This window comes from Chiloscyllium plagiosum, chromosome 3 (genome assembly GCF_004010195.1).
Source record: "Chiloscyllium plagiosum isolate BGI_BamShark_2017 chromosome 3, ASM401019v2, whole genome shotgun sequence".
NCBI classification, from domain to species: domain Eukaryota; kingdom Metazoa; phylum Chordata; class Chondrichthyes; order Orectolobiformes; family Hemiscylliidae; genus Chiloscyllium; species Chiloscyllium plagiosum.
The window spans coordinates 87,461,268-87,488,321 of NC_057712.1; the positions used below are offsets into that span (position 1 = coordinate 87,461,268).

A 27,054-nucleotide genomic window follows, 5' to 3' on the forward strand; every position below is an offset into this window, starting at 1 on the left:
CTCCTCTTTCTCCCTCCCCCTTCCATTGGAAAGTCGGACGGTTTACTCTGATTCTGGTGGCGGTTGGACCTGGAACTTTGGCCTAGGTCGCGCGAGCCTCTTGGTCTTGCAGAATGACCCGTGTGCTGGCCTTTGTCTCGGCGCTGCTGCTGCGGACTGCGTGCCGGAGCTCGGTGGCCCAGGTCTGCCGACAGCTCAGAAACCAACGGCCTCTCTCTTGGGGTGAGTGAGGAAAGTTGTCCAGCTGCTCGTAACCTTTACTGAAAGTAATGTTGCAAGTGCCGGTTCTGTGCAGTGAAACACACCCATTGCAGAAACTAGCGTGTGTGTGTGGTGGCAGAAGTTGGGTATGTCTCTCTAAATAATTATGTTAATTTCACCATTTTTGCACATTTTTATGTTTACAATGACAAACAGTCCGTCCTGAAGAAGGGTCGCTGGGGTCGAAATGGTAGTTCTATTTTCTGTCCATAGATGCTGAGTTTCTCCGGCAGTTTATGTTTTTGTTTGTTTCATATCACCATGTTCAATTCCTTCTTTTATTTTAATCCTAGATGTGGGGAGAGGGTGAGCAATTCAAATGGATCTTTTTCTTTTTAACCAGTGGGAAATGTTAAAAGCAGCGTTGACTTGTTCAATACCTTTGCTCGACGTTTGCACTTTAGCACATTGTCCAAACTGCCACTCCCTTTATAGCAAGAAGCAAAGTATTGCGCATGCTGGAATGTGGGAAATGCTCGAGAAACTCAGCGACCGAGTAGCATCGGTGGAAAGAGAAACCGTTAACATTGGCCTGGATTAAAATGTACCCATTCATCTTGAAATGACGTCCATGCTGGAGACTCTTGGACAGGGGCCTCCTTCATACATCACGGAAACAGACTCTTCAGTTGGTCCAACCAATTCATGCCAAACATAATCCCAAACTAAACTAGTCTCACCCGCCTACTATTCGGCAGATCTACACTGCTGCCTGTCACTCAGCCAGTTTTGCCTGCTGCTACTGTCAGTTTGTTACATGGGTTCTAACTTTGACTGACAGTGTCAGTCTTTATCCATGCCTACCACATCAACTGTGTAACCCTCATCGCTCTTTCCATACTTCACTAAAACCTGAAGCAAATATAGTTAAATGCATTTCATCCATATTAAATCCTTTCTGGCTCTCATACAAACAAGGAGTAAGTGTGTGCTATTTGTCTTTTTCACTCTGTTCATGAATCATGGCTAGCCCCTGCAAATAATCTCACCCACTTGCTTAACAAGAATCTATTAGTCTCTGTCTTGAAAATATTCTATGATTGTATTCAATCACCTTTTCAGGATTATCCCAAACACACACAACCCTAAGAAAAAAATTTGCTTCATCTCCATTTTAAATGCAAAGCCCCTTGTTTTTAAACAGTGACCTCTAGTTCTTGATTCTCCTGTACCAAAATACCCTCATTACATCCAATCTGACAAGACCCCTCAGGATCTTATACTTTCAAATCAATCACTTGTTTGCTTGAGTAAGATGAATAATACCTTACTCAATGTTCCTCAGAGCCACATTGTTGCATAGCTGTTTAGAGGTTCTGCACATGCTAACAGTTTTCACAACATTGATTTTCAGTTTCAGAACCTGCTGCCACGCACTGACCTCAAAGCTTTGAGCAATGGAAAAAATGGAGGGAATGTTGTTCTTATTCAAGGAAATTCCATTAGATGCAACCCTTGCCTGTTCTGACTATTCTTTTAAGGCAATAAGTCCTTTCCAGCTATCAATCTAGTAAACCTTGTTAATTACTTCCAATGCATCTACATCTTTTCTTGAATACGGTGACCAATGCTGTACGTAGTACTCCAGATGCAGTCTCATCAATGTCCAGGAAAACTGAAGCATAACCTCCCTACTTTTTATTTTATTTTTCTCTCAACAAATTACAATATCCCATTAGGTTACTTAATCACTTGCTATATCTGCATAAAAACCACAAAAACCTTTTGCAGTTTAAGCATGAAGTCACCCAGGCAATCTCTCACTATTCAGATAATACTTTGTTTCAGTGCCAAAATGGACAATTTTATGTTTTACGCCAATTGTCAGATATTTGTCCCTTCACTTAACCACTCTGTATCTTCCTTATGTCCTTTTCAGTTTACACTTCTATCTATCATGTGTCATCAGAAAACTTGGTGATCACATCTTCCATGCTTTCACCCAAATCATTTACATAAATTGTAAGCATTGATGTATCATTGTTGATCCCTATGGTACACTACTCATAACATCTTGACAACCTGAAAAAGGTACATTTTATGCTGACACTTTGCTTCCAGTTGGCTAGCCAATCATATGTCATTGCCAATATGCTGCCCACTGTACCGTGAGCTTTGGTGACTGTGTTCCTAAAAGGACTTCTGGAAATCTAAGTACATTACATCTACCATTTCCTGTCATGCACAGCATGTTACTTCTTCCAAGAACTCTATTAGATTGGTTAAACATGATTTTCCTTTTCCAAAATCATTTTGACTCTGCCTGATTGCCTTGAACTTAGATAATTGCCCTTCTATGACTTATTAGGTGATAGCTTCTTACATTTGCCCTTTGACATATAATGAGCTAGTTTGCTTGTAGTTTCCAGCTTTGTCTCCTTTGTTTTTGCATAAAGGAGTTACATTTGCTATCTTTCAATCTAATCAACATTGGCCCAAGTGGTTAATTTTACCATGAATTATCATTTCTAAAAGGTTTCCCTCCACTGAGATGAAACTGACAAGTTGTTGCTAGCTTTATTGTTACACCCTTTTTGAACAAGGGCATAACAGTTACATGTCTCAAATCTGCCAGCGCCACCTCTGTAAGTAGAGATTTGGAAAATTATGGCTGGTGTTTTCCTCCCTTCCTTCCCCAGCCCATATCCATGGTTGTATTCTGTGACTAAAGTATGGCCAAACCAATGCCTTCTCAGATTTTAGCCCGTCAAGCATGCCAAATACACATTCTTTCACTGAGTTGGACAGAACCTTTCTCCTTAGTACAATACGCATTAAGTACCTCAGCCGTTCCCTTTCTCCCTTTCTCCTTGTGTAAATCTCCTTTTAGGCTCCTAATCAGCCTCGCTCTTCCTCTATCACCTTTTCAACTTTATGTTTTTAGAAGACTTTTTTATCTTGTAAGTTACCAGTCTTTTGTACTTGTTTTTCCACTTTTGTTTTTAGCCTTCTGTATACAGCCTAGTTAGTGCTCAGTATGGCACCTGCCCTATGAATCCATTTTCTGGCTCAACTCACGCTACCTGTCTTGTCAGTTTATTTGCCCTATCCTTTCTTCCCTCATGGCAATCTCCTTGACTGTATCTGATCTACCTCCTATCTACTCAGAGTTTTGTGTGCCAATCTTTGATTCTAATTTCTATGTCAGGTCTGTTCTCGACCCATTGGGGGAGGATCACTTCCAACGAATTATTCTTACTCTGGACTTTTCTTTATCCTTTTCTGTAGCTAACTTGCACTATATTGCAAAAATCACTTCCCTAAAACATTCCACTACTTAATATGTTTGACCCACTTTGTCAGCTAAAGCCAGATCCAGTAACATCTCTCTCATTTTACTGGGAGCACATTGATGTAGCAAATTTTCATGAAAACATTTCAAAAACATTTCTCCTATAATAATAATTACCCAACTATTACTAGAATATCAAATATTCCACAATTTAAGTAATCCACCTGGTAATTCTTGGACCCCTGTGCAAATCCCTTAAAAATTTATCCTTCTGTATCTTTCTTACTAGTTAGTGACCCATAGAATGTACTCAGCAATACAGTGGTACCTCTGATTCTTGCAATGTTGTTTACAAAATAGCAGTTGAATTTCCTACATAGTGGCAACAAACACTTTTTTTTACAAAAATGACTTAATTGGCTGCAAAAGCACTTTGAGACATCACAGAATTGCAAAAGATATTCATATAAATCTAAAATATTTTCCATGGAAAGTTGTAAAGCCAGGAATAAATAGGTTTTGAGGAAAATTATTGTATTTTCACCTCTTCTCGCTAAAATGCACAATATTTTATAGTTTAAATGATTATCATGGGCTGGCACGGTGGCTCAGTTGGTCACACTGCTGCCTCAGGTTTGACCCAGGTTTGATTCCAGCCTTGAGCGACTGTGCAAACTCCACACAGACATTCTCTCCATGTCTGTGTGGGTTTCCTCCGGCTGTTTCGGTTTCCTCCCACAGTCCAAAGATGTGCAAGTTAGGTGAATTGACCATACTAAATTGCCAGTAGTGTTAGGTGCATTAGTCAAGGGTGAATGTAAGGGGATGGGTCTGGTTGGGTTGCTGTTCAGAGGGTCGGTGTGGACTTGTTGGGCCGAAGGGCCTGTTTCCACACTAGAGAATCTAGTCTAATCATGATTATTTCATGAACATTATCATGTAAGTCTAAGGAGGTGATACTGGGGCAAAGAAATAAAAGGTGTAAGTGTTTACGTCTGAATAGAGAAGGGAAGAATAGTGGAAAATTTTGATAGAGGAGAAATTCTACTGAGAAATGTAACAGAAGGGAAAGGTGTGAATGATATCTGGCAGAGCACAACTAATGGATGATCTCTTTCTCCAAGTACAAACCTGATTTCCTCCACTTTCAGCCCCTGTAGTGCAGTCATCCTCACAATATCATTACATGATTGAAAGAAAATAGATGCGTGATTTAATTTGAAAACTATTAACTTCACTTTAAAATGTCTAGTAGACATATGAGTTGGTATATCTCCACTTTGCATTGAACTTCATTGAAAGGATAAGATGACAGAAAATCAATGTAACTTGTAAAGCTTGGTCATTTCCCTTTTAATTGTAATGAGATCAGGTCTGACTATCGCATGACATTGGCCTGATTTTAAATTGGGTCTGAGCTTGATTGAAATGTATTGTTAGTGCACTAGGCATTGACTTGAAATGACTCACCGTTCTAAAAGTGTGAAAGGTGTTCAGGAGTACAGAAAAGATCAGGCAATTACAAAGGATGTGAGTAGACTTTGGATCTTATACAGTATTACCTTTGGATACTGCAAAGCGCATTCTCATTCCACAATTAGAGCATAACAATGCTGATTTAATTTAAGACTTATTTGTTGAATGAGATCTAGTTACATTTTTGTGGTATTTTGGGAAGTATTCAGACTTATATCCAGTGCTTCTTACTAGCCTAATTAAAGAAGGTGCATTGAATACTATGATGTTGTCATTTACAGTTTCCATTATTAACGCACTTGCTAATAACTGATTTTTAGCCTAGCTCTAATGTAATCCTAATCCTAACCCCTTTAAATTTAAGATCAGGGATAAAATGAGAAAGTTAATCCTGAACTTTATCCTAACTTCTAATTGTAACCAATGTTATGGACCTGACCAAATCCCCTTCAAATATAACAAGGATGTAGTGTCTAGGCTAACTTTTATTTAAAGGCAAGTGTAAGATGCTGTGTTCCAGAGGTAATTTGATTGGTAACACTACTTGGCTTGAGCAAAACACACTTCCTTTTCATCGTGTAGTCAAAATACCTACAAAAGAAAGAAGAACTGATAAACTTTAACTCTGGAAAACTTAACAGAATACTAGATTATTTAACTACTAAACAGCAACTGTTCCGATATAATAACATCCCATAAATACATCCTTGGCAAAGGCAAATTGACTAAAGCAGATCATCTTGTGTACAATTCTTGCAGAAGAGACAACTCCAGCTTTAAGTTGTGAAATAAATAACCGCTTCCATACCCAGCTTCAAGACTCAGCAACTGCTGAAAGCTAAACTAAAACTCTTGTTTGCTGGGAGCCTGACCCCACCTATTTATGCTTCTATTATCCCAAATTTTAAAAATAAAACCAATGCCCCTCAAGCTGTTTACTTTATTACCTTGGAGAAGACAGCTCAGCACCTGAAGAACAGGAAAATGCCATTTGGCCCTCCAGTCTCCAAAGAGCATCCCACACCTTAGTTGAAGAAAATATTTGATCACTCGCCCCAGAAAATACATTAGGTGATATTTTTCAAAATTGTAAGAAAATGATGATTGCTTTCTGATTTTATACGACATGCTATCAGATTACCACTGTTTATATTTTTCTGTTTGTTACAACTTTCGTCGATTATCAGGAAAACCCATCTCGTTCATGAACATCCATCAGGGAAGGAAATCTGCCATCCCCATCTCGTCCGACCTATATGTAGGTCAGTTGTTACACGTTACTCCAGACCCATAGTAATGTGGTTGACTTTCAATTGACCTCTGAAAGGGTCTAGCAAGCCATTTAGTTGTACTGATCGCTACAAAGAAATGAAACTGGATGGATCACATGGAATTGACGTAGGCTCCAGAAAAGACAATGGCAGAAACAGCCTGCTCGACCCTCAACGTCTTCCTTCCTAACACCTGGGAGCTATTGCCGAAATTGGGAGAGGTGTCTCACAGACTAGTCAAGCAACAACCTGACATACTCGTGGAATAATACCTTACAGACAATGTCCCAGACACCACTATCACCATCCCTGTCCCACAAGCAGGACAGACCCAGCAGAGATGGCAACACAGTGGTACACAGTCAGGAGGGAGTTGCCTTGGAAGTCCTCAATATTGACTCTGGACCATATGAAATCTCATGGCTTTAGGTTAAACATAGGCAAGGAAACCTCCTGATTATGATGTATTGTCCTCCCTCAGCTGATGAATCGGTATTCCTCCATATTGAACAATATTTGGAAGAAGTACCGAGGATGGCAAGGGCACAAAATGTACTCTGGGTGAGGGATTTCAAGGTCCACTACCAAGAGTTGCTCGGCAGCAGTATTACTAATCAAGCTGGTCGGGTCCTAAAGGAAGTATCTGCACGACTGGGTCTGTGGCTGGTGGTGAGGAAATCAACAAGAGTGAGAAAAAAAAATACTTGACCTCATCCTTACCAATCTGCCAGCTGCAGGTGCATCTGTCCATGATAGTATCAGTGACCATTGCACAGTCATTGTGGAGACAAAGTCCCACCTTCACGTTGAAAATAACTGCCATCGTGTTGTGGGGCACTATTTACGTTGCTAAATGGGACAGACTTTGAATAGATCTAGCAACTCAAGACTAGGCATCCTTTAAGGCACTGTGGGCCATCAACAGCAGCAGAACTGTACCCCAGCGCAATCTGTCACCTCATGGCCCAGCATATTCCCCCCCTCAACCATTATCATCAAGCGAGAATATCGGCTCTGGTTCGATGCAGTGTGCAGGAGGGCATGTCAAGTGCAGCACAAGGTACATCTGAAGATGAGGTTTTAACCCAGTGAAGCCTCCAAATAGAACCACTTGCATGCCAAACAGCATAAGCAAGAAGTGGTAGACAGAGCTAAGTCATCCTATACCCAATGGATTAGACCTAAGCTCTCTGGCCATGCCACATCCAGTTGTGAATGATGCTGGATGATTAAACAGCTCATTGGAGGAGGAGGCGGCTTCACAAATATCCCCATCCTCAATAATAGGTGAGCCCGGCACATCAGTGCCAAGATAAGGCTGAAGCTTTGCCAGCAATCTTCAGCCTGCAGTGCCAAATGGATGATCCATCTCTGCCTCCTCCAGTGGTTCCCAGCATTACAGATACCAGTCTCCAGCCAATTTGGTTCTATGTGATATCAAGAAACGGATGGAGACATTGGATACTGCAAAGGCTATGGCCCCTGACAACATTCCAGCAATATTATTGAAGACCTGTGCTCCAGAACTTGCTTCCCTAGCCACGCTGTTCCAGTACGGTTACAACACTAGCGTCTACCTGACAATGTGGAAAATTGCTTGTGTATGACCTGTACGTACAAAGCAGGATTAATCCAACCCAGTCAATTACCGCCCGTAATCTACAATCGATCATTAGTCAGGTGTTGGAAAGTGGTATCAATCAGCACCTACTCAGCAGTAACCAACTCAGTGACACCCAGTTTTGATTCCGCCAGGGCCGTCCAGCTCCTGACCTCATTACAACCTTGGTTCAAACATGTACAGAAGAGCTGAATTCCAGAGGTGAGAGTGACGGCCCTTGCCATCAAGGCTGCATTGACTGAGTGTGGCATCAAGGCGTCCTAACAAAACTGGAATCATTGAGGATCGGGGGCAAACTCTTTGTTGTCATACCTGACACACAGATGGTCATAGTTGTTGGTCAGTTATCTCAGGTCCAGGACCCTCAGCCGGAATTCCTTGCGGTAATGTTCTTGGCCCAACCATCTTCAGCTGTTGGGCGAAAGTGAGGACTGCAGATGCTAGAGATCAGAGTCAAGAGTGTGGTTCTGGGCATAAGCCCTTCATCAGGAATGAGGCTTATGGATTGGGGGCTGAGAGATAAATGGGAGTCCATCACTGCCCCCTCTGACCTATTACTTTCTCCCTCACCTTCATCCACCTATCGCTTTCCCAGCTACCTCCCTCCCACCCCACCACCTCCCATTTATCCGTCAGCCCCAACCCGCAAGCCTCAATCCTGATGAAGGCCTTTAGCCAATTCTCCTGCTCCTCCGATGCTGCCTGACCTGCTGTGCTTTTGCAGCACCATATTCTCACCTACAGCTGTTTCATCAATGACCTTCCCTCCATTATAAGATCAGAAGTGGGATGTTCACCAATGATTGCACAATTTTTAGCACCATTTGTGACACCTCAGATACTGAAGCTGTCCATGTCCAAGATTTGCACGATATCTAGGCTTGGGCTGACAAGTGACAAGGAACATTCATGCCATACAAATGTCAAACGATGATCATCACCAATAACAGACAATCAAATCACGGCTTCTTGACATTCAATGTTGTTACCATCACTGAATCGCCCACTACCAACATCCTGGGGGTTATCATTGACCAGAAACTCAACTGTACTCGCCACATAAACAGTGGCAACAAGAGCAAGTGAGACACTAGGAATACTGCAGCAAGTAACACACCTTTCTCCCCAAAGCTTTTCCACAATCTACAAGGCACGAGCCAGGTGTGATGGAATACTCCCCATTTGCTTGGATGAGTGCGGCCCAACAACGCTAACGAAGCTTGATACCATCTAGGACAAAGCAGCCGGCTTGATTAGCACTGCATCCACAAGCACCCACTCCCTCCACCATCAGCACTCAGTAGCAATAGTATATACTATCTAGAAAATGCACTGCAGAAATTCACCAAAAATCTTCAGACAGCACCTTCCAAATCCATGACCACTTCCATCTAGAAGGACAAGGGCAGAAGCTATATGGGAATGCCATGACCTTCAAGCTCCTCTCCAAGCCACTCACCACCTGACTTGGAAATGTATTGCCTTTCCTTCACTCTTGCTGGAATTCCCTCCCTAAAGATATTGTCGTTCAGCCCACAGCAGGTGGGATTGCAGCAATTCAAGAAGGCAGTTCACTACCACCTTCTCAAGGACAACTAGGGAGGGGCAATAAATGCTAGCCAACCAGTGACACCCACATCCCACAAATGAATAAAAAACTTACATTCCTGTACATTTGAGTATCAGTGAGCATGAAAGCAATGTATTTGCTTAATTCATGTTAATTATTGTCAGGTTATAAATGGATGTTTTACAGTGAGATCCTGCATTATATTCTATTTGCTGTCATTGAAATTGTACCAATTTTGCTAATTATTGTATGGTTAAATTACTTCAAGATATCCATGCTGTTAATTTTGTATCAAAGCCCTTGTACTTAATCAAAAGTATCTAAGAACTTGAGGTTTTTTATAACTTCAAACCTTTTAATACTTTTTATAGCTCCATTTTACCTAACCCAGCACAGCAGTTACTGGAGTGTTTGTACAGCTCCCTGTGAATCTGTCACCTATCAGGAACTAAAACAGTTGCTTAAATCAAAAACAATTGTGATTGATGTCAGAGAACCTTGGGAAATCAAGGAATATGGACAAATTCCTGGATCTATAAATGTGCCATGTGAGTATATCTTTGAGTATAATTTGCTTGCCGGTACACCATTTTTATAACTGTGTGCAGCAGTAATAAAAGAAATAGAATTTTGGATTATTTCATCAACTTATTTGAATTCAGCTCCTGGTGCTAATGGTGATGTGTTTTATGTTTTGTGTTTGTGGGTTTTAATATTGCTAGAAATGCAGTATTCAAGGTCAGTCCGTAATTGGCCTTGATCTGAGTGGCTTCCAAGACCATTTCAGGAGACAGTCAACCTTGCTGCGTATCTGGATCCAAATATAGACAAGGTTAGGTAAGGATGGAGGATTTCCTTCAAGGTTTCTGAACCAGATTTATTTTTAATGACAATTCACTACTTTTTACTATTAGGCTGACTTTTAATTCCAGATTATTTTTTATTGTTGAATTCAAATTTCACCATGGCAGGATTTGAGTTTGTATCCATAGAATGTTAGTCTGCAATTCTGCATGACTAGTCCATTGACATTATCATCGCCCCATCACCTCCCCCAGACTGAACCTAGTTTGTTGTGTACAGTGCTGGACAATAGGACATTACTGATTCAAGCCGTAGGTACATTGTAGAGGAAAATGACAGGTCTTGATTGTCAGAATAACCTGATACGTTTGTGGTTGTTTAGCCTTTAAGGAGACATCCTTGAAGGAACCTTTCTATAGGTTATATATAACATGCATGAAACAAGAACAAAATGAATTTGATATGGTACTTTCAGAATTGTGTGAGACTAGGTAAAGCAAGTACAGGATCCATTTGAAAGTACATCTTGAGGGATTGGTGTTATCAAATATTTATTTTTGTGTAACCTGGAATGAGCTGCAGCATTTAAGGAGCAACAAGATTAATGGAAAATGTTAAGCTTGATGTTCTGGAAGAATGTGAACAAATGCCACATTGTTTAGTGGATTAGCAACCTAGAGATTGAATTCATAACCCATTCTGGCAAGTTATGGAGTATAGTTCGATAAGTCTGCACTTTTCAGGATAGCTTTTGCATTGCCACAAATGACTTCATTTGAATTCTACAAAGGAAGTCACCTCCCCTCTTTGTGTCTATATGTGACTCCTCAGCATGCTATGTGGCTGAGGTTTGATGCCTTCTAAAATGGTTATTCATTTGGGACCATTTCAAAGTCAATTATATGCGATTTTAGCCTAGTTGATGTTAAATATGAAAAGCAGCAGGGCATATTCGACCAAGAATAATTTTTGTGTTACACTGAAGTTACAGTTTGTAATGATGTGTGATTCTGTAGCTGCTACTAGCCTGTAAAATGTTATGACTGGTAAGTTTTTGTGTACTTAAATTTGCCCTCATTTTATCCCGTTGATGCAGTTGTGGCACCATGCTACATGGTGGAGGGGAACTGTGGAGACGAGATTTAGGATTTGTGTGGACTGTGTTGTAATCACACTTTTCAGGTATTATTCGCAATTGAGTTTGCTGTGGATTAGTTTTGATCCAGTTATATTAGATTCCACATGAGTTCAGGTTCTCTCTCCACAGGTGCCTCCACACCTGGTGAGTTTTTTTTCCACAGCAGTTTGTTTGTTAGCCTTTTTATTGTTTCCCTTTTGAGTACTTCACTTTGTGTTGTGCCTGTATAAATTAGCTTGTTGAAGTTCACATTTCTGTCTAACTGTAAAGACCTTTTCAAAAACAACCTTTAATATTTTGAAATGTTCTCTCATGCACAATTTTTACAATATTTAATATTGAACCACAGAAGGAGATATTAGTGTAGATGACCAAAAACTTGATAGATTTTAAACAATTGTATGAAAAAAACATTTTGGAACTGACAGCCAGACTCCTCCAACCACTGGGATTCATGACAGCCCATAAACCAACAGCCATGCTCAGACACCAACACCAAAACAAAAGACCCTGTACCCATCATGTGCTGGTCAAAAGTAATTAACAGAACACAGAACGGTGAATGCACCACAAAAGTGTAGAGAAAAGCGACACACACACACCAGGTCCTGAACTACCACATCAACCACCTGAACAACCAGGAGAAGCTGCATTTGGACCCTGTTCAAAAGGGCTACAACACACTGCAGCACTCTCAACATGCAAAGAGAAGAAAACACCTCTACAGAATTTCACCAAGAACTGATACCCCCACAACTTCACCCACAGATGCCTAACAATGCAATGAGGGCATGCCACGACTTAACTCACTAGTCACGCTACCTTTATATTTAAAAAAAAAGTCTCGGAACTGACAGCCAGACTTCTGCAACCACTGGGATTCATGACAGCCCATAAACCGACAGCCACACTCAGACAACAACTCACCAGGATAAAAGACCCTTTACCAATGTGAAAGACAAATGTAATTACAAGATTCCTTGCAAATACTGCACAAAACACTACGTAGAACAAACAGGCAGACAACTAGCAATCCACATCCACGAACACCAACTAGCCACTAAACGCCATGACCAATAGCTATACACACAGATGAGAAGGACCACAAATTCAACTGGGACAATACAACGATCATAGGACAAGCTAAACAGAGGGCAGTCAGAGACTTTCTAGAGGCATGGAACTCATCCACAGACTCCATCAACAAGCACATAGACCTGTATCCAATATACTGGCCACAACAACAAACAACTGGAAGCAGCAGGAACAGAACCACAAATTCTAGAAGAGATAGTATTGCAGTGCTTTACAGGAGGCTCCAAACCACTGAAAATGTCACCTAGACAGGGGATGAAATGTCTGCAAATCAACTTCCCAGCTTGGCAAACATAACCTATCAATATATATCTAAACTTGTTTGATCCTTCTTGCAACTTGTCTTACCACCTATTTTTGTGTTGTCTGTAAATTTGGCTACGTACATTCACTTCCTTCCTCCAAGTAATTTTTATATATTTGAACAGTTGCAGTCCTAACCCTGATCCTTGTGGAACCTTACTGGTTACAGGTCGTCAACTTGAAAAAAACCCTAATGCCCACTCACTGTTTCCTGCACAATATGCAATTCTCTATCTATGCCAATGTGCTACCTCCCAAACCATTTGCTCGACTTAATCTTTTGGGAGGTATCTTGTCAAATACCTTGTGGAAATTCAAATAAAACACCCCTTCTGGTTCCCCTCTATCCACTCTGGTTAAGACTTCCTAAAGAAACTCAGCAACACAATAGTCAGGCACCATTTTCCTTTCATTAAGCCATACTGAGTGTGGTGATCAGATAATGATTTTCCAAATGTTCAGCTATTATTCCATTAATAATTGATTCCAGTACTTCCCCAACAATAGATGTTAGGCTAATCAACCTGTAGTTTGCTGCTTTTTAACCACCCCCACCCTGCTTTTTAACCATTTGTTTAAAAAATTCATATTATTACCAAACACAAACACTTCCTATTAATTAACAAAAGTAAAAAGAGGAATCCTATGAAATTATAGTGAAATCTTCCAAATTCATATCTAGAATTCACTATCTTCACTATCTAGAAAGACAAGGAGCAGCTACAAGAGAACACCACTCTGTGTCAGATGCTATTCTAGCCTGGAATGTTATCACTGTCACTGGGTCAACAGATGGAGTTTTATTTGGATAAATGCAAAGCCCTGCATTTTGGAAAAGCAAATCAGAGCAGAACTTATACACCTTAATGGTAAGCTCTTGGGCAGTGTTGCTGAGCAAAGAGATCTTGGAGTGCAGGTTCATAGTTCCTTGAATGTAGAGTCACAGGTAGATAGGATAGTGAAGAAAGAAGATATTTGGAATGTTTTCCTTTATTGGTCAGTGCATTGAGTATAGGAGTTGGGAGGTCATGTTGCGGCTGTACAGTGCATTAGTTAGGCCACTTTTGGAATATTATGTGCAGTCCTGCTCTCCTTCCTATCGGATGGATGTTGTGGAACTTGAAACAGTTCAAAAACGTTTTGCAAGGATGTTGCCAGGTTTGAAGGATTTGAGCTGTAGGGAGAGGCTGAATAGGCTGAGGATTTTTTCCCTGGAGTGTCGGAGGCTAAGGGATTACCTTAGATTTAGATTACTTAGTGTGGAAACAGGCCCTTCAGCCCAACAAGTCCACACCGACCCGCCGAAGCGCAACCCACCCATACCCCTACATTTATCCCTTCACCTAACACTACAGGCAATTTAGCAAGGCCAATTCACCTAACCTGCACATCTTTGGACTATGGGAGGAAACCAGAGCACCCGGAGGAAACCCACGCAGACACGGGGAGAATGTGCAAACCCCACACAGTCAGTCGCCTGAGGCAGGAATTGAACCCGGGTCTCTGCCGCTGTGAGGCAACAGTGCTAACCACTGTGCCACCGTGTCGCTATTATAGCAGTTTATTAAATCATGAGGGCCATGGATAGGATAAATAGACAAGGTATTTTCCCTGGGGGGAGGGAGGGCATAGGTTTAGGGTGAGGGGGATGAGATATAAAAGGGACCTAAGGGGCAACTTCTTCACACACAGGGTTGTGTGTATGGAATGAGCTGCCAGAGGAAATGGTGGAAGCTGGTACAATTGCAACATTTAAAAGGCATCTAGATGGGTATATGAATAGGAAGGGTTTAGAGAGATATTGGCCAAGTGCTAGCAAATGGGACTGGATTGGGTGAGGATATCTGATCGGCATGGACAAGTTGGACCGAAGGTTCTTTTTCTGTACTGTACATCTTTATGACTATTAAACACTTTAGCTGACAGTACTGTAGGAGTACCTGTAGAATATGAACTGCAGTGGTTCAGGAGAGGGACTAGCCACCTCCCTGCGATGACTAACTGGGGACTTGCAATAAATGCTGCCTTTTCCAGCATGCCTACATCCTTTGATTGAATGGCAAAAAATAAGTTGGAAGGCGAATGCTGTGAAGAAGCATGCTTATGGAATAATTTTCCTTGTTTTTTCCATGAATAGGACATAACATTGTTTATTTTAAATAAAATTTTAACAGTAAATATTGTAATTATCTAAGTTTGTAAGTATTGTCAAATAGGTTGTTCCAAGAATTTATTACAGTATGGATACAATAAATTTGATTTGTAGGGTATGTACACAACCTTAATTGCAGGGTTTTACTTTCTCCTTTCTATTTTATAACTGGATTACACGTTACTACAGATTGATGTATAAAACTAAAGCTGCTATTTGCATTTCCAAATATAAATATTTAATGGAACCTGTGAAAAGCACAATAAAGGTGAATGGCAAAAAATGTTTCCTTGGATCACTGACAACGTATAAAAGGTTAATTGCAATTTTTTATGCTAAATATCTTATTGGTAGAGTGTCTTAAATATAGATTGCACTGATTTAATGTTCCAATTATCTAAAGTGGGAGAAGTGGAGCAAGCCTTGAAGTTGGATTCAAGCAAATTTATGGAAACCTACAATGGAAAGATGCCATCCACGTCCGACAAAATTGTCTTTTCATGTTTGGCAGGAGTCAGGAGCAAGAAAGCTTTAGAGACTGCAATGTCACTGGGCTACAGCAGGTCGTTACTTTTTACTTTCTATTTTCTTGCTCAGTTACCTAAACAAACTGCTGATCAAAATTAAATCATAGCTCTGCAATTGAATGAGGTTAAATTCACAAGTGTCACAGTCCAAGAAAAGATTCTGAATTGTGGCTGTGTTGGCATTAACCATGGATTTCCTACAGTGTGGAAGCAGGCCATTTGGCCCATCGAGTCCACACTGATGTTCCAAAGAGCATTCCTACCCAGACCCAGCCCATTTTCAATCTCTGTAATCTAAACTTCCGATGGCTAACTTATGTACTGTGCACATCCCTGGACTCTATGGGCAATTTACCCTGGCCAATCCACCTAACCTGTACATATTTGGACTGCAGGAGGAAACCCATACAGTCTCCGCCATCACCCAAAGGTGGAATTCAACCAGGGTCCCTTGTGCTGTGCAGCAGAAATGCTAACCACTGAGCCACCGTGTCGCACCTATTCGTTTCCTACCCTGTCCAGTCTGCTGGTATTTTAACCACAAAAGCCATCGCCTTTACTCCCAATCCCATGCGTGCTCCATAGTTTTGTATTGCTTTTGTTTAAAACAAAAGGCTACTTCTCATTTGAAATAAATATTGATCCTCTGAAAACATAATCTAACCTCATTGAAAATGTTTTATTCTAGTATTTACTTAATTCTTTGTGATTCTTAAATGTTTGCCTTGTTGCCAGCTGACTTATGGAAAGTGGTTGCTATTTATATTATTATAGGTCTTCAGAATGTTGAAGACAACTTATGGTTACTGAGTCTTCTAACCTGATATGAAAAATTTCTCAGCTTGAATCTTTTCAAAACTGCAACCCATAAATCTTGATAATACTCTGAATCTACTTGTAGTTTTTACGTTTTTGATGTTGTATTGGGAGTTCAGAATTGTACGTTGTAATCTAACTGCAGTAGGCCATTAGACACTTTGAGTCTGCTCATCATTCAATTTGATCATAGCTGATCACCCAAAACCTGCTTCTGCTTTCTCCATGTACTATTTGATCCTATTAGACCTCCTGGAAAATGTTCAATGTTTGGGCCTTAACCACCTTCTGTGGCAGAGAATTTCAAAGGCTTTCCACTCTCCAGGTGAAGTAGTTTCTCCTCATCTGAGTCTTAAATAGCCTATTCCACATCGTGAGACTGTGACCCCTGGTTTTGGACTCTTTGGTCATCAGGAACATCCTTCCCATGTTTACCTTGTCCAGTTCTATTATGATTTTATAGGTTTCTGAGATTGTCCTCTCATTCATCCAAACTCCAGTTAAAAATAGTCATAACCAATCCAGTCTCTTTTCATACATCCGTCCTGCCATCCTAGGATTCTGTCTGGAGAACCTTTGTATCACTCCCTCCGTGTCCAGAACGTGCTTTGTCAGATGAGGAAATCACAACTGCTCACACTACTCCAGGTCTGCTCTCGCCATGGCTTTGTATGGCTGCAGTATGATATTCATGCCCCTGTACTCAAATCCTTTTGTTATGATCGTTAACATACCATTTCCCTTTAATACCTGCTGCACTTAAAAGCTTACTTTCAACAATTGGTGTACAAGTACATCAGGTCTTGTTGCATTTCGCCTTTCCCTGTCTGGTACCATTTAGATAATCTGTCCTCCTATTTTTGCTATCAAAGTGGATAACCTCACACTTATCCACATTACATCTGTTATGCATTTGCCCACTCACTCAGCCTGTCCAAATCACACTGAGGGATTAATGCATCCGTCTCACGGTTCACCCTCCCACTCAGCTTTGTCATCTGCGAACGTAGAGATATTACACTTGGTTCCCTCATCTAAATCGTTAATATGTATATAGCTGGAGTCCAAGCACTGATTCCTATGGTATCCCACCAGTTACTGACTGTTACTCAGAAGACCTGTTTGTTTCCTCTCTGCCAATCAGTTCTTTGTCCATGTCAGTAGACTACCCCGAATCCCAGTCACTTTAATTTTACAAGCTAATCATTTGTGTCGGACCTTATCTAAAGCCTTCGAAAAATACAAATAAACCGACTTAAACCACATCCACTGGCTTCTACTTGTCAATTCTACTTGGTACATCCTCAAAAGAAAAATCCAATATATTTGTCCAGCAGGAATTGCCTTTTGTAAACTTATGCTGATTTTGTCCAATCTTGTCACTATTTTAAGTGCCCTGCTATTAAATTTTTTATAATGGACTCTCATGTTTTTGCCATTACCGATGTTAGGCTAGCCAGCCTATAACTCTATTTTCCAACTCCTTTTCTAAATAATAGGGTTACATTAGCTACTCTCCAATCCATTGGAACTGTTCCAGAGTCTATAAAATCTTGAAAGATGTCCTCCAGTGTATTTATTATTCATATTTCCTTACGTACTCTGGGGTGCAGGTTATTGGGTACTTGGGATTGAGCAGCATTCAATCCCATCAATTCACCCAAAAGTATTTACGTGATTTCCTTTATTTCCTCCTCACTGGATCCTGCATTCCCCAACATTTTTGGGATGTTATTTGTGTACACTTTTGTGAAGAGAACTAAAATATTTTACCCAGTGTACCCTTTTTAAATGATTTGCCACTGCCTATGAACCACCATCTTTTAAGTAACATTCCCTAATTTAGTGTAACCAACTTGTATCTCATACTGTTGTGGTTCTGTTCGCCGAGCTGGAAGTTTTTGTTGCAAACGTTTCGTCCCCTGGCTAAGCGACATCATCAGTGCTTGGGAGCCTCCTGCGAAGCGCTTCTTTGATGTTTCCTCCAGTGTTTATAGTGGTCTGTCCCTGTCGCTTCCGGTTGTCAGTTTCAGCTGTCCGCTGTAGTGGTTGGTATATTGGGTCCAGGCCGATGTGTTTGTTGATGGAGTTTGTGGATGAATGCCATGACTCTAGGAATTCCCTGGCTGTTCTCTGTCTGGCTTGCCCTATGATAGTAGTGTTGTCCCAGTCGAATTCATGTTGCTTGTTGTCTGCGTGTGTGGCTACTAAGGATAGCTGGTCGTGTCGTTTCGTGGCTAGTTGATGTTCATGTATGCGGATTGTTAGCTGTCTTCCTGTTTGTCCTATATAGTGTTTTGTGCAGTCCTTGCATGGTATTTTGTACACATGCAAGGACTGCACAAAACACTATATAAGACAAACCGGAAGACAGCTAACAATCCGCATACATGAACATCAACTAGCCACGAAACGACACGACCAGCTATCCTTAGTAGCCACACACGCAGACAACAAGCAACATGAATTCGACTGGGACAACACTACTATCATAGGGCAAGCCAGACAGAGAACAGCCAGGGAATTCCTAGAGGCATGGCATTCATCCACAAACTCCATCAACAAACACATCGACCTGGACCCAATATACCAACCACTACAGCGGACAGCTGAAACTGACAACCGGAAGCGGCAGGGACAGACCACTATAAACACCGGAGGCTCCCAAGCACTGATGATGTCGCCTAGCCAGGGGACGAAACGTTTGCAACAAAAACTTCCAGCTCGGCGAACAGAACCACAACAACGAGCACCCGAGCTACAAATCTTCGCACAAACTTTGTACCTCGTACTGTTGTAGTTTTATTTATCTAGTTTCAATCAACAATGAAACTCCATCTTAATAAAGAATTCTCTATTATGGTCACATATCCAAGTATATTGCCAAGTATTCCTTTGATTACACAATACCCAGTCAAGGATGGCTTGTTCTCTAGTTGTCTTCTCAACATATTGATCCAGAAAACTGTCCCTTACATGTTCTGAGCATATCTCACCATTGGTATTACTGATTTGATTTAGCCAACATATATACAGATTAAAGTCTTAATATTCCAATTGTAGTATGAAATCTGTCAAGGCTCGTAACCTTTGCAGTGTTTAGTGCATCCAGACACACCTTGCTATTAGAGAATATGTATTTTTCAGGAAATATGCATTAGCATTCATTTGTTTGTGAAGTGTCAACCTTTAATGAAAACAAGTGATTATCTTCAGTTCTAGAACAATTACTGTATTTCAAGTGGTATCAGATGTTTTAAGACAATTTATCATTGTTTTTAATCTTTATACGTCATTCCACTATTTATCTAGCTGAGTGTTTGTTTTTTTTTTGTTTCAGAGCTCTACATTTCCCTGGTGGTTGGGAAGAATGGGTGAAATGTGAATTTGCTGAACATCAGCGTTGAACTACTTTGAGATTCTTCCAGAATTTTTTTCCCCAAAGAAATATGAAGAAATAAAAATGACATCAGGAATATTAAATCTGCACTTTTGATAGTTGAGCTTTTCTTACATTTTAGCTAAAAATATAGTTTAGGTATAGTTGAGAATTGTGAAAGCTTTGAAAAATGGTTTTACAAAACTGATTGTGACCAACTTTACCATGGTATGCTTTTGGAATAAAAAACAAGCAGGCTAAATTTATCTATGTACTGTATTCTTTATCATCAGCAAAATTTGTATTAAGCCAAACATGTTTGTTTATTCTGTATGATGGAACTGCATTTTTAAATTTCATACCCCTGCTAAATAATATTTTGTAAGTTGTCACTAGCATTTGAGAACATGTTTGTCCACATGGAATTATTTTCTTTCAGCCCCCTTGCAGTTTATCTTCATTTAAGAACTTATGCATGTGAGTGTTACTGCATGTATAGATGTTGGTTGAAGTATATATTTGGACAGCTTTAATATGACCAAATGTGCAATGTTCAGAAACCACTTGTATACAAAAATGTGGGCTTTTACCTGAAATAACTGTATAAGAAACTATATTTAGAACCGTTTTTAAACTTCAAATCATTTAATTATTGCTGAAAAACAAGTTTTATCTTGCGCTCAAGACAGTTAAATCAAAATAAAGGGAAAACATTTTATACTGAATGACTGTGATTGGCCAGTAAACTCAGATCGGTGGAAGTATTGCCATGTACCAGTTAATGTTAACTGACAATTAACACCTAGTCCTGACAGCATGTGTGGAGAAAGGCAAGTAACATTGAGTCCAATGTGCCTTCTACAGAATTTCAGCAGAACACAAACCACCTGATCAAATAATTTTTTTATGATACAAAATAATCTAGCCTAAGACTATTACTTTATCATAGCTAAATAAAATAAAGGACAAACAGGATACGTTTTTTAAAAAATCTAACTCTGATACTTAAGCAGTCACTAAAAACAATTTTCTATTAATAACTACACAATCAATTAACTTGGAGCTATCCTGCACTTTTTGACGTGAGGCATACAAAGTATGTTTGACTGTTTGTGACTATCTTCCTGGAACAGGTTACCAGCCTGTCATGAGACTATATCTTGAAGTGTACCATTTTGTATCAGATTAATCAACATACGTGGCCACATGACAACAGAAGATGCATTTGCAAAGTCATCCAGGAGTTCAAAGTTTGTGCGAAGATTTGTAGCTCGGGTGCTCGTTGTTGTGGTTCTGTTCGCTGAGCTGGAAGTTTTTGTTGCAAATGTTTCGTCCCCTGTCTAGGCGACATCATCAGTGCTTGGGAGCCTCCTGCGAAGCGCTTCTTTGATGTTTCCTCCGGTGTTTATAGTGGTATAAACACCGGAGGAAACAAAGTGCTTCGCAGGAGACTCCCAAGCACTGATGATGTCGCCTAGACAGGGGACGAAACGTTTGCAACAAAAACTTCCAGCTGGACGAACAGAACCACATCATCCAGGAGTAATTGCTGGAATTTCTGGCTTAGAAACGAGGATGCTACCCAATGCAACATAAAACTTTCAGTGACCCAATAATAAAATTTCTTTGGATATATGAGACAATGAGGAAAATGTTTAACAAATTTTAGTTTGTTCTGAACAGTATTCTTGCTTTTCAAAATTGATTAGGCTCAGCTGGAGATTGAAGAGTTTAGGCTGCAGAGGCACATTTACCCCCAAATTTCATCCCCTCTGATTTAAAACTCAAAGCACCTGAACAGCCACTATTTGAATCATTTCTTGGAGTAATTTCATATTTCTACATGTCATACCATTGGATACATGAATCTCAAATATAACAAAAATTAATGCAGAACATTAAATCCTCAAAGCCCCATCTGTTTAATGATTAGGTTGCTTTATTTTGTAATCTTTACATCTTTGTAAACAACTACTGAACAAAGGTATAAAAACTCCAACTTTAACACTATTAGAAAAATAGGTTTGAATATTTAATTTTCAATTATTTATAACTATTCTGGTAAAGATGGTTCTCAGACACCTGGTATGTTTGATCACCTTGATGGCAAGTCTTTGAATTTTGTAACCACAGTGATTAGCTAGAAAGTATCCTTAGACCAGTAACCTATCATTGATGACTCTATTTAAGAACAAATCTGGTAGATATTAAATGAGAGCACCACCCTTGCAACTTGTGTGCCACAGTGAAAACTACAAAGCTATCCCAGTTTTGGCAGACAATGTGTTAGTCCATATTTTTGAAGTATTCTGTGCTTGGTTAAAAATTCAGTCTAAGACATTTCAAACATAGCAATGCAACAATTGGTTTGTAATGCTATGTGAAGGTAATTCAATGAAACAAATTCTATTTGCCACAAACCCATAATCTTGATTTGATTTTTCTATGACACCAAATCTAGTGAATTGTAAAACTATCATATTAGCAAAAATACATGTGAAAATGTGCTAAGAATTTGTCAGTTGTCACTTTGCTAATGTAATGTTCTCTAAAAGTGATTGTTCAACTATTGCACTACCAGAAAATGCTGTGATATTAAGAAATATTAGACAGACAATCATGTTTTCTGATGGCTCAAACTACAAAATACAGCATTGCTGTATCTCCACAAATGTGCATCATTCTCTGTAACAGAGATTGGATAAAAAGTATTTGGATTTATATAGTGCCTTTTACCTCAGGATATCCTAAGGCACTTTACAGTCAGTTAAGTACTAGTTACTTGTAATACAGGAATAACAGCTGCATCTCTCAATTATGCTTCCATAAAATCATTAAAAATTGACACCACAAATGCTGGCAAATTTATTTTAGAAAGTCATATAACAAAGTTAGCCAAACAGAAAATACAAATATTTATGCAATACTAACAACGAGAGTTTAAAGAACTGCCAGTAAACTCACTATGGCACTGGTCACATTTTATTTTTTTGTAAAAAGAAACATTGCCAGCTAATGGAGTTATTGAACAAATACAGCAACCAAAATAAGTTTGACCATTTATAGGCCCCTGCATCTAACAAAATAGAAACAACTCACTTTAAAGTTCCATTTTAAAAATGGTATTCTTCAAATTTTATTTAACGATGAGAAAACAACAATTTTACTCAATTTTAAAACATGAAAGATCAATGCTTAGCATTATGTCTGGAAACTTGTGTGGGAGGTCTAATCTTGACCTGGTTATATGGTTAACAATATCTATCTCAACCTACACAGATTGCATTTCAAAATTATGGAAATTAATTCCACATAACAGCTCAAGTACCAAACAAAAATATTTTAGCTTTCTTTAAAGGTATAAAGAAATTTATTGTCTTATTTTCAGGAACTTACAAATATAATTAAGCTACTGTATCATTCTCTGTTGCTCAATTTTTTTTCAGTTGGATCAGGGAACTTGCACAAATCTTAAAATTTGGCATAGATTTTATTCTACACAGTTCTAAAGCACAGCTTGAGTCGGGCGACAAGGACAATGCCCCCTAAACATACAACAAAAAGTTACAAACATAAATGAAACTCAAGTGTTTTTGCAGCAGCAACTGAGTAATTTTCTTCGTTTCCAACAATAGGTTTTCTTTCTTAAACCACACCCAAGCGTCTTCTCCACCACACCAACTGGCAGAATGTCTTTATGAAGTGAAAGGAATTTCCATGTCAATCAGACAGTCCAAATCCATTCCATTTCACAGCTTCTTGTAACATGAAACTGACACTCTATTAGGATTGGTTATAGGTTGAATTTTGATTGCCATTAGGTCCCTGCTCTCCTTCACTGTTTATGACAGGGGAAGAAAATAATTAGACTAAAACGGAAAATAACCAAGAGGATTGCAAAGATTACGAAAACATTTTTGAAAACCATTTCTCAATGGTCAAAACAATCACATGACCCAGTTAACCATCTTTACAATTGCCATCTACTCAGATGGTATAGGCAATTCCCTCTGCTGGAAGCAGGATAATCAATACAGCTTATTTTAAATTTAGTTTCATTGTACAACAGAAATTCAAAAATAACTCATTGTCCTACAATTTTGCCCAAGCATTTCTTTTTCAAAGGAAGTCACCTTACGTTCAATTAGCCTTACCCTCAAATTAAATATTAAAAATATATTCATGGCCAAATGGCCTCGTTTGTTTTCTATGAAATACCTGTTTGGAGGTGGTTTTGGTTTTGGCATCTTGTTGAGGATTGCAGCCATTTCTTTTCGATCATCGAAATTTTTCCATAGATCATATAGCTTTAGAATGACTCTGATTATCTCCAGGATCTGCCCACACAACAGATAGAATATAATTATAAACCAAAAATGTGCCTGGTCATAAACATTCTCTCTGATTATACATAAAAGAACATTTTAAACAAGAGCTATGAGTTATGGGAATTTCAAAGTTTAGTCTAGGAAACTGAAAAATGGACAACATAGCAATTAAATTCAGGGATCTTAAAGCAACGCTTCACATGTTCTGTCCCTTAATATTATTTTTTGGTAACAATCAGCCTCATTATTCCTACCTTCTCCTCAGAGCAGATGATTTTAAACCACAACCACGGTCAGAAAAAAAACATTCACAAAGCCGTCATTGCCATCAAAACCCATGTCAGAGTTCCATGACTGCCATTGCCATCTCAAATTTCGCAAAACCAAACTCCCATCCTGTGACCTAATTCACAAATGCAACCAACAGTTTGGGCATCCCCAGGTTTAGAGGGTTGTGGGGAGGGAGGTAAATACATAGATAGGCTATGGAAGAATTTTAAAAGCAAGCTCAAGAGTTTCAAAATCAAGACCAGCTAGATGTTTAGCACACTTGTCGAGTCTAAAGTCAGAGCACAGAAACAGACCCTTCAGTCCGACCAGTCCATGCCAAACATAACCCTAACTAAACTAGTCCAATCTGCTTGCTCTGGCCCATGTCCCTCCAAACCTTCCCTATTCACGTACTTATCCAAATGTCTTTTAAATGTTGTAACTGTATCCACATCCACCATTTCCTCAAAATTTATTCCACACGTGAAACAGCCACTGTGTAAAAAAAAAATTGCTTCATGTCTTTTTTAAACTCTCTCTCCTCTCATCTTAAACAATGTGACCCCTGCCTTGTAATCCCCTTTCCTGGGGAAAAGACAAATCCCACTAACTCTGACTTACCTCTCATTATTTTATAGGCTTCTATCAGGTCACCTCTCAACCTCCTAGGTTCCATTGGGAAAAAAAAGAAGAGTCCCAGCCTTTCTTTATATCTCAAACTTTCCATACCCGAAGAATGGGATAAATTAGGTTTTCAGTATCAGATGAGATGAACCAGAGGTAAAGTTGAGCAATGTTGCAGGGGTGGAAATAAATAACCTCAGAGGTGACACAAATATATGAGGTCAGTACATTATCTCAGGATCAAAATATAACACCAAGATTAGCCTAATCTCAGACTGTTGCCAGGGGGAGGGACAGAATTAATAGCAATGGAACAGATGGAGCGGAGACCAAAATACTTACAGGTTTCCCGATATTTAATTAGTGGAGATCGCTGCTCATTTAGTCTGAGATGTTGATAAGCAGGCTAATAATGTAGCAAAAAAAATAAAAGAGTTGAGACAGGTGATGACAAGGTGGAATAGAATGCTGCCTTCAATAACATGTGCCTTCAGAGGATGGTGCTGAGTGTCAACAAATAGATGAGAAATGAGGGGCCAAGCACAACCATCAGGGAACATAAAAAGGTAAAGTCGTAGGAACGAGAGGCCAGTGCAAGCAATTCTCTGGCTATAATTAAATTGATAAGAATGGAATCATGAGAGATAAGTCCCAACCATATGAACCACAGTAGAGGATGTTTCTCTGTACACCAACCCTTCAACCAATTCTTCCTCTACATAGCATCCCCACTTTCCAAACCATATCCAGAAGTATTCCTCATGGCGCAAGCAAACCCCCTTGCATAGAATTCACTAATCCCAGACCAATCAGTTTCATTTAATGTACTCAAAGCTCAACTTACTCTCTCTCTACCAGACATTCTATAACTTTCCTCTCTGCAACATCCTAATTGTATGTTTCTTGAAGGTGCACCTAAGGAGTTAGTGAATCACAGCCTTGCCTTAGACTCAAATGTAAATTACCTTCATTCCAAGAGATAGGAACAAACTGCTCATATTCTAGTGCTTTACTCTAAGACAACTACACGGTCAAGTTGAGACACCTTTCAGACCTGGCCTTCTCAAGCAGACAAAAATAATTCTACAGTACAACAAGCAAAATAAGAGAGCTCACCTAGCATGCTGGCTCACATTTATCCCTTAGTGTAAATTACCAAAATAAGCTGGTTAATTTTTCTATTGCTGTATACAAGATCTTTCTGTGTAGGTAGTGTAGAAATCGGCTGCTGGGTATCCTTACAACTGTGGCCACATTTCAAGTAAACATCATTGATTCAAGTGCTTTGGGACATCTTGGGATTAACAATGTTCACATGGAATACAGGGAGAATTAGCCATTCAGATACAGAACTAGCTAGAAGCTAAGAGGCAGGGTGGTGGTGGAGGGTTGCTTTTCGGACCTCAGGCCTATGACCCAGTGGTGTGCCACAAGGCTCAATACTGGGTCCACTGCTTTTCGTCATTTATATAAATGACTTGGTTATGAACACAGGAGGTGTGGTTACTAAGTTTGCAGATGACACCAAAATTGGAGGGGTAGTGGACAGCGAAGGAGGTTACCACGAAGTACAATAGGATCTCGATCAGATGGGGCCAATGGGCCAAGGAGTGGCAGATGGAGTTTAATTTAGATAAATGCGAGGTGTTGCACTTTGCAAAGGCAAGTCAGGGCAGGACTTGTACACTTAATGGTAAGGTCCTAGGGAGTGTTGTTGAACTGCAGGTTCATAGTTCCTTTATAGGATAGCGATGATGATGTTTGGTATGCTTTCCGAAATTGGTCAGCGCATCAAGTATAGGAGTTGGAGGTCATGTTGCGGCTGTACAGAACATTGGTTAGACCACTTTTAGAATACTGCATGCAATTCTGGTCTCCCTATTATAGGAAGAATGTTGTGAAACCTGAAAGGGATCAGCAAGGATTTATAAGGGTGTTGCCAGGATTGGAGAGTTTGATTTATAGGGAGAGGCTAACTCGGTTGTGGCTATTTTCCCTGGAGCAGAGGCCGAGGGGTGACCTCATAGAGGTTTATAAAATCATGAGGTATGGATAGGGTAGATAGAGAGTTCCTGAGAGTTGGGGGAGTCCAAAACTAGAGGGCATGAGGTTTAAGGTGAGGGGTGAAAGATTTTAAAAAGGGACCTGGGGCAGCTTTTTCACAAAGAGGATGGTGTGTGTATAGAA

At 39.8% G+C, this 27,054-nt stretch overlaps 2 protein-coding genes across 4 annotated transcripts in view; one reads left to right on the forward strand and one right to left on the reverse strand.

The window, feature by feature from the left end:
- The first annotated feature begins 7 nt into the window (after window positions 1-7).
- Window positions 8-20,370, forward strand: tstd3 (thiosulfate sulfurtransferase like domain containing 3). Its single transcript, XM_043685613.1, has 4 exons — window positions 8-222; window positions 9,803-9,979; window positions 15,327-15,486; window positions 19,607-20,370. The coding sequence occupies exons 1-4, from the start codon at window positions 114-116 to the stop codon at window positions 19,671-19,673; spliced, it is 513 nt and encodes a 170-aa protein (XP_043541548.1). The 5' UTR covers window positions 8-113; the 3' UTR covers window positions 19,674-20,370.
- Window positions 20,371-22,496: 2,126 nt separating this feature from the next.
- The window catches only part of ccnc (cyclin C), a 28,633-nt gene continuing 24,075 nt past the window's right edge, over window positions 22,497-27,054 (reverse strand). For all 3 annotated transcript variants that reach the window (XM_043685626.1, XM_043685620.1, XM_043685632.1), the window contains 2 exons: window positions 23,864-23,982; window positions 22,497-23,483 (listed from right to left, as the gene is read on the reverse strand). In XM_043685626.1, the coding sequence (XP_043541561.1) occupies window positions 23,429-23,483; window positions 23,864-23,982 (174 nt within the window). In that variant the 3' untranslated portion in view covers window positions 22,497-23,428. The remainder of the gene's footprint in view (window positions 23,484-23,863; window positions 23,983-27,054) is intronic.

What these genes read in the sequence shown, in the direction of transcription:
- tstd3 (XM_043685613.1), top strand. Translation starts at nt 114, where the DNA reads ATGACCCGTGTGCTGGCCTTTGTCTCGGCGCTGCTGCTGCGGACTGCG. An exon ending in TGGATCTATAAATGTGCCAT is followed by an intron (nt 9,980 to 15,326) that starts GTGAGTATATCT and finishes AATTATCTAAAG; the next exon opens with TGGGAGAAGTGGAGCAAGCC. An exon ending in ATGTCACTGGGCTACAGCAG is followed by an intron (nt 15,487 to 19,606) that starts GTCGTTACTTTT and finishes TTTTTGTTTCAG; the next exon opens with AGCTCTACATTTCCCTGGTG.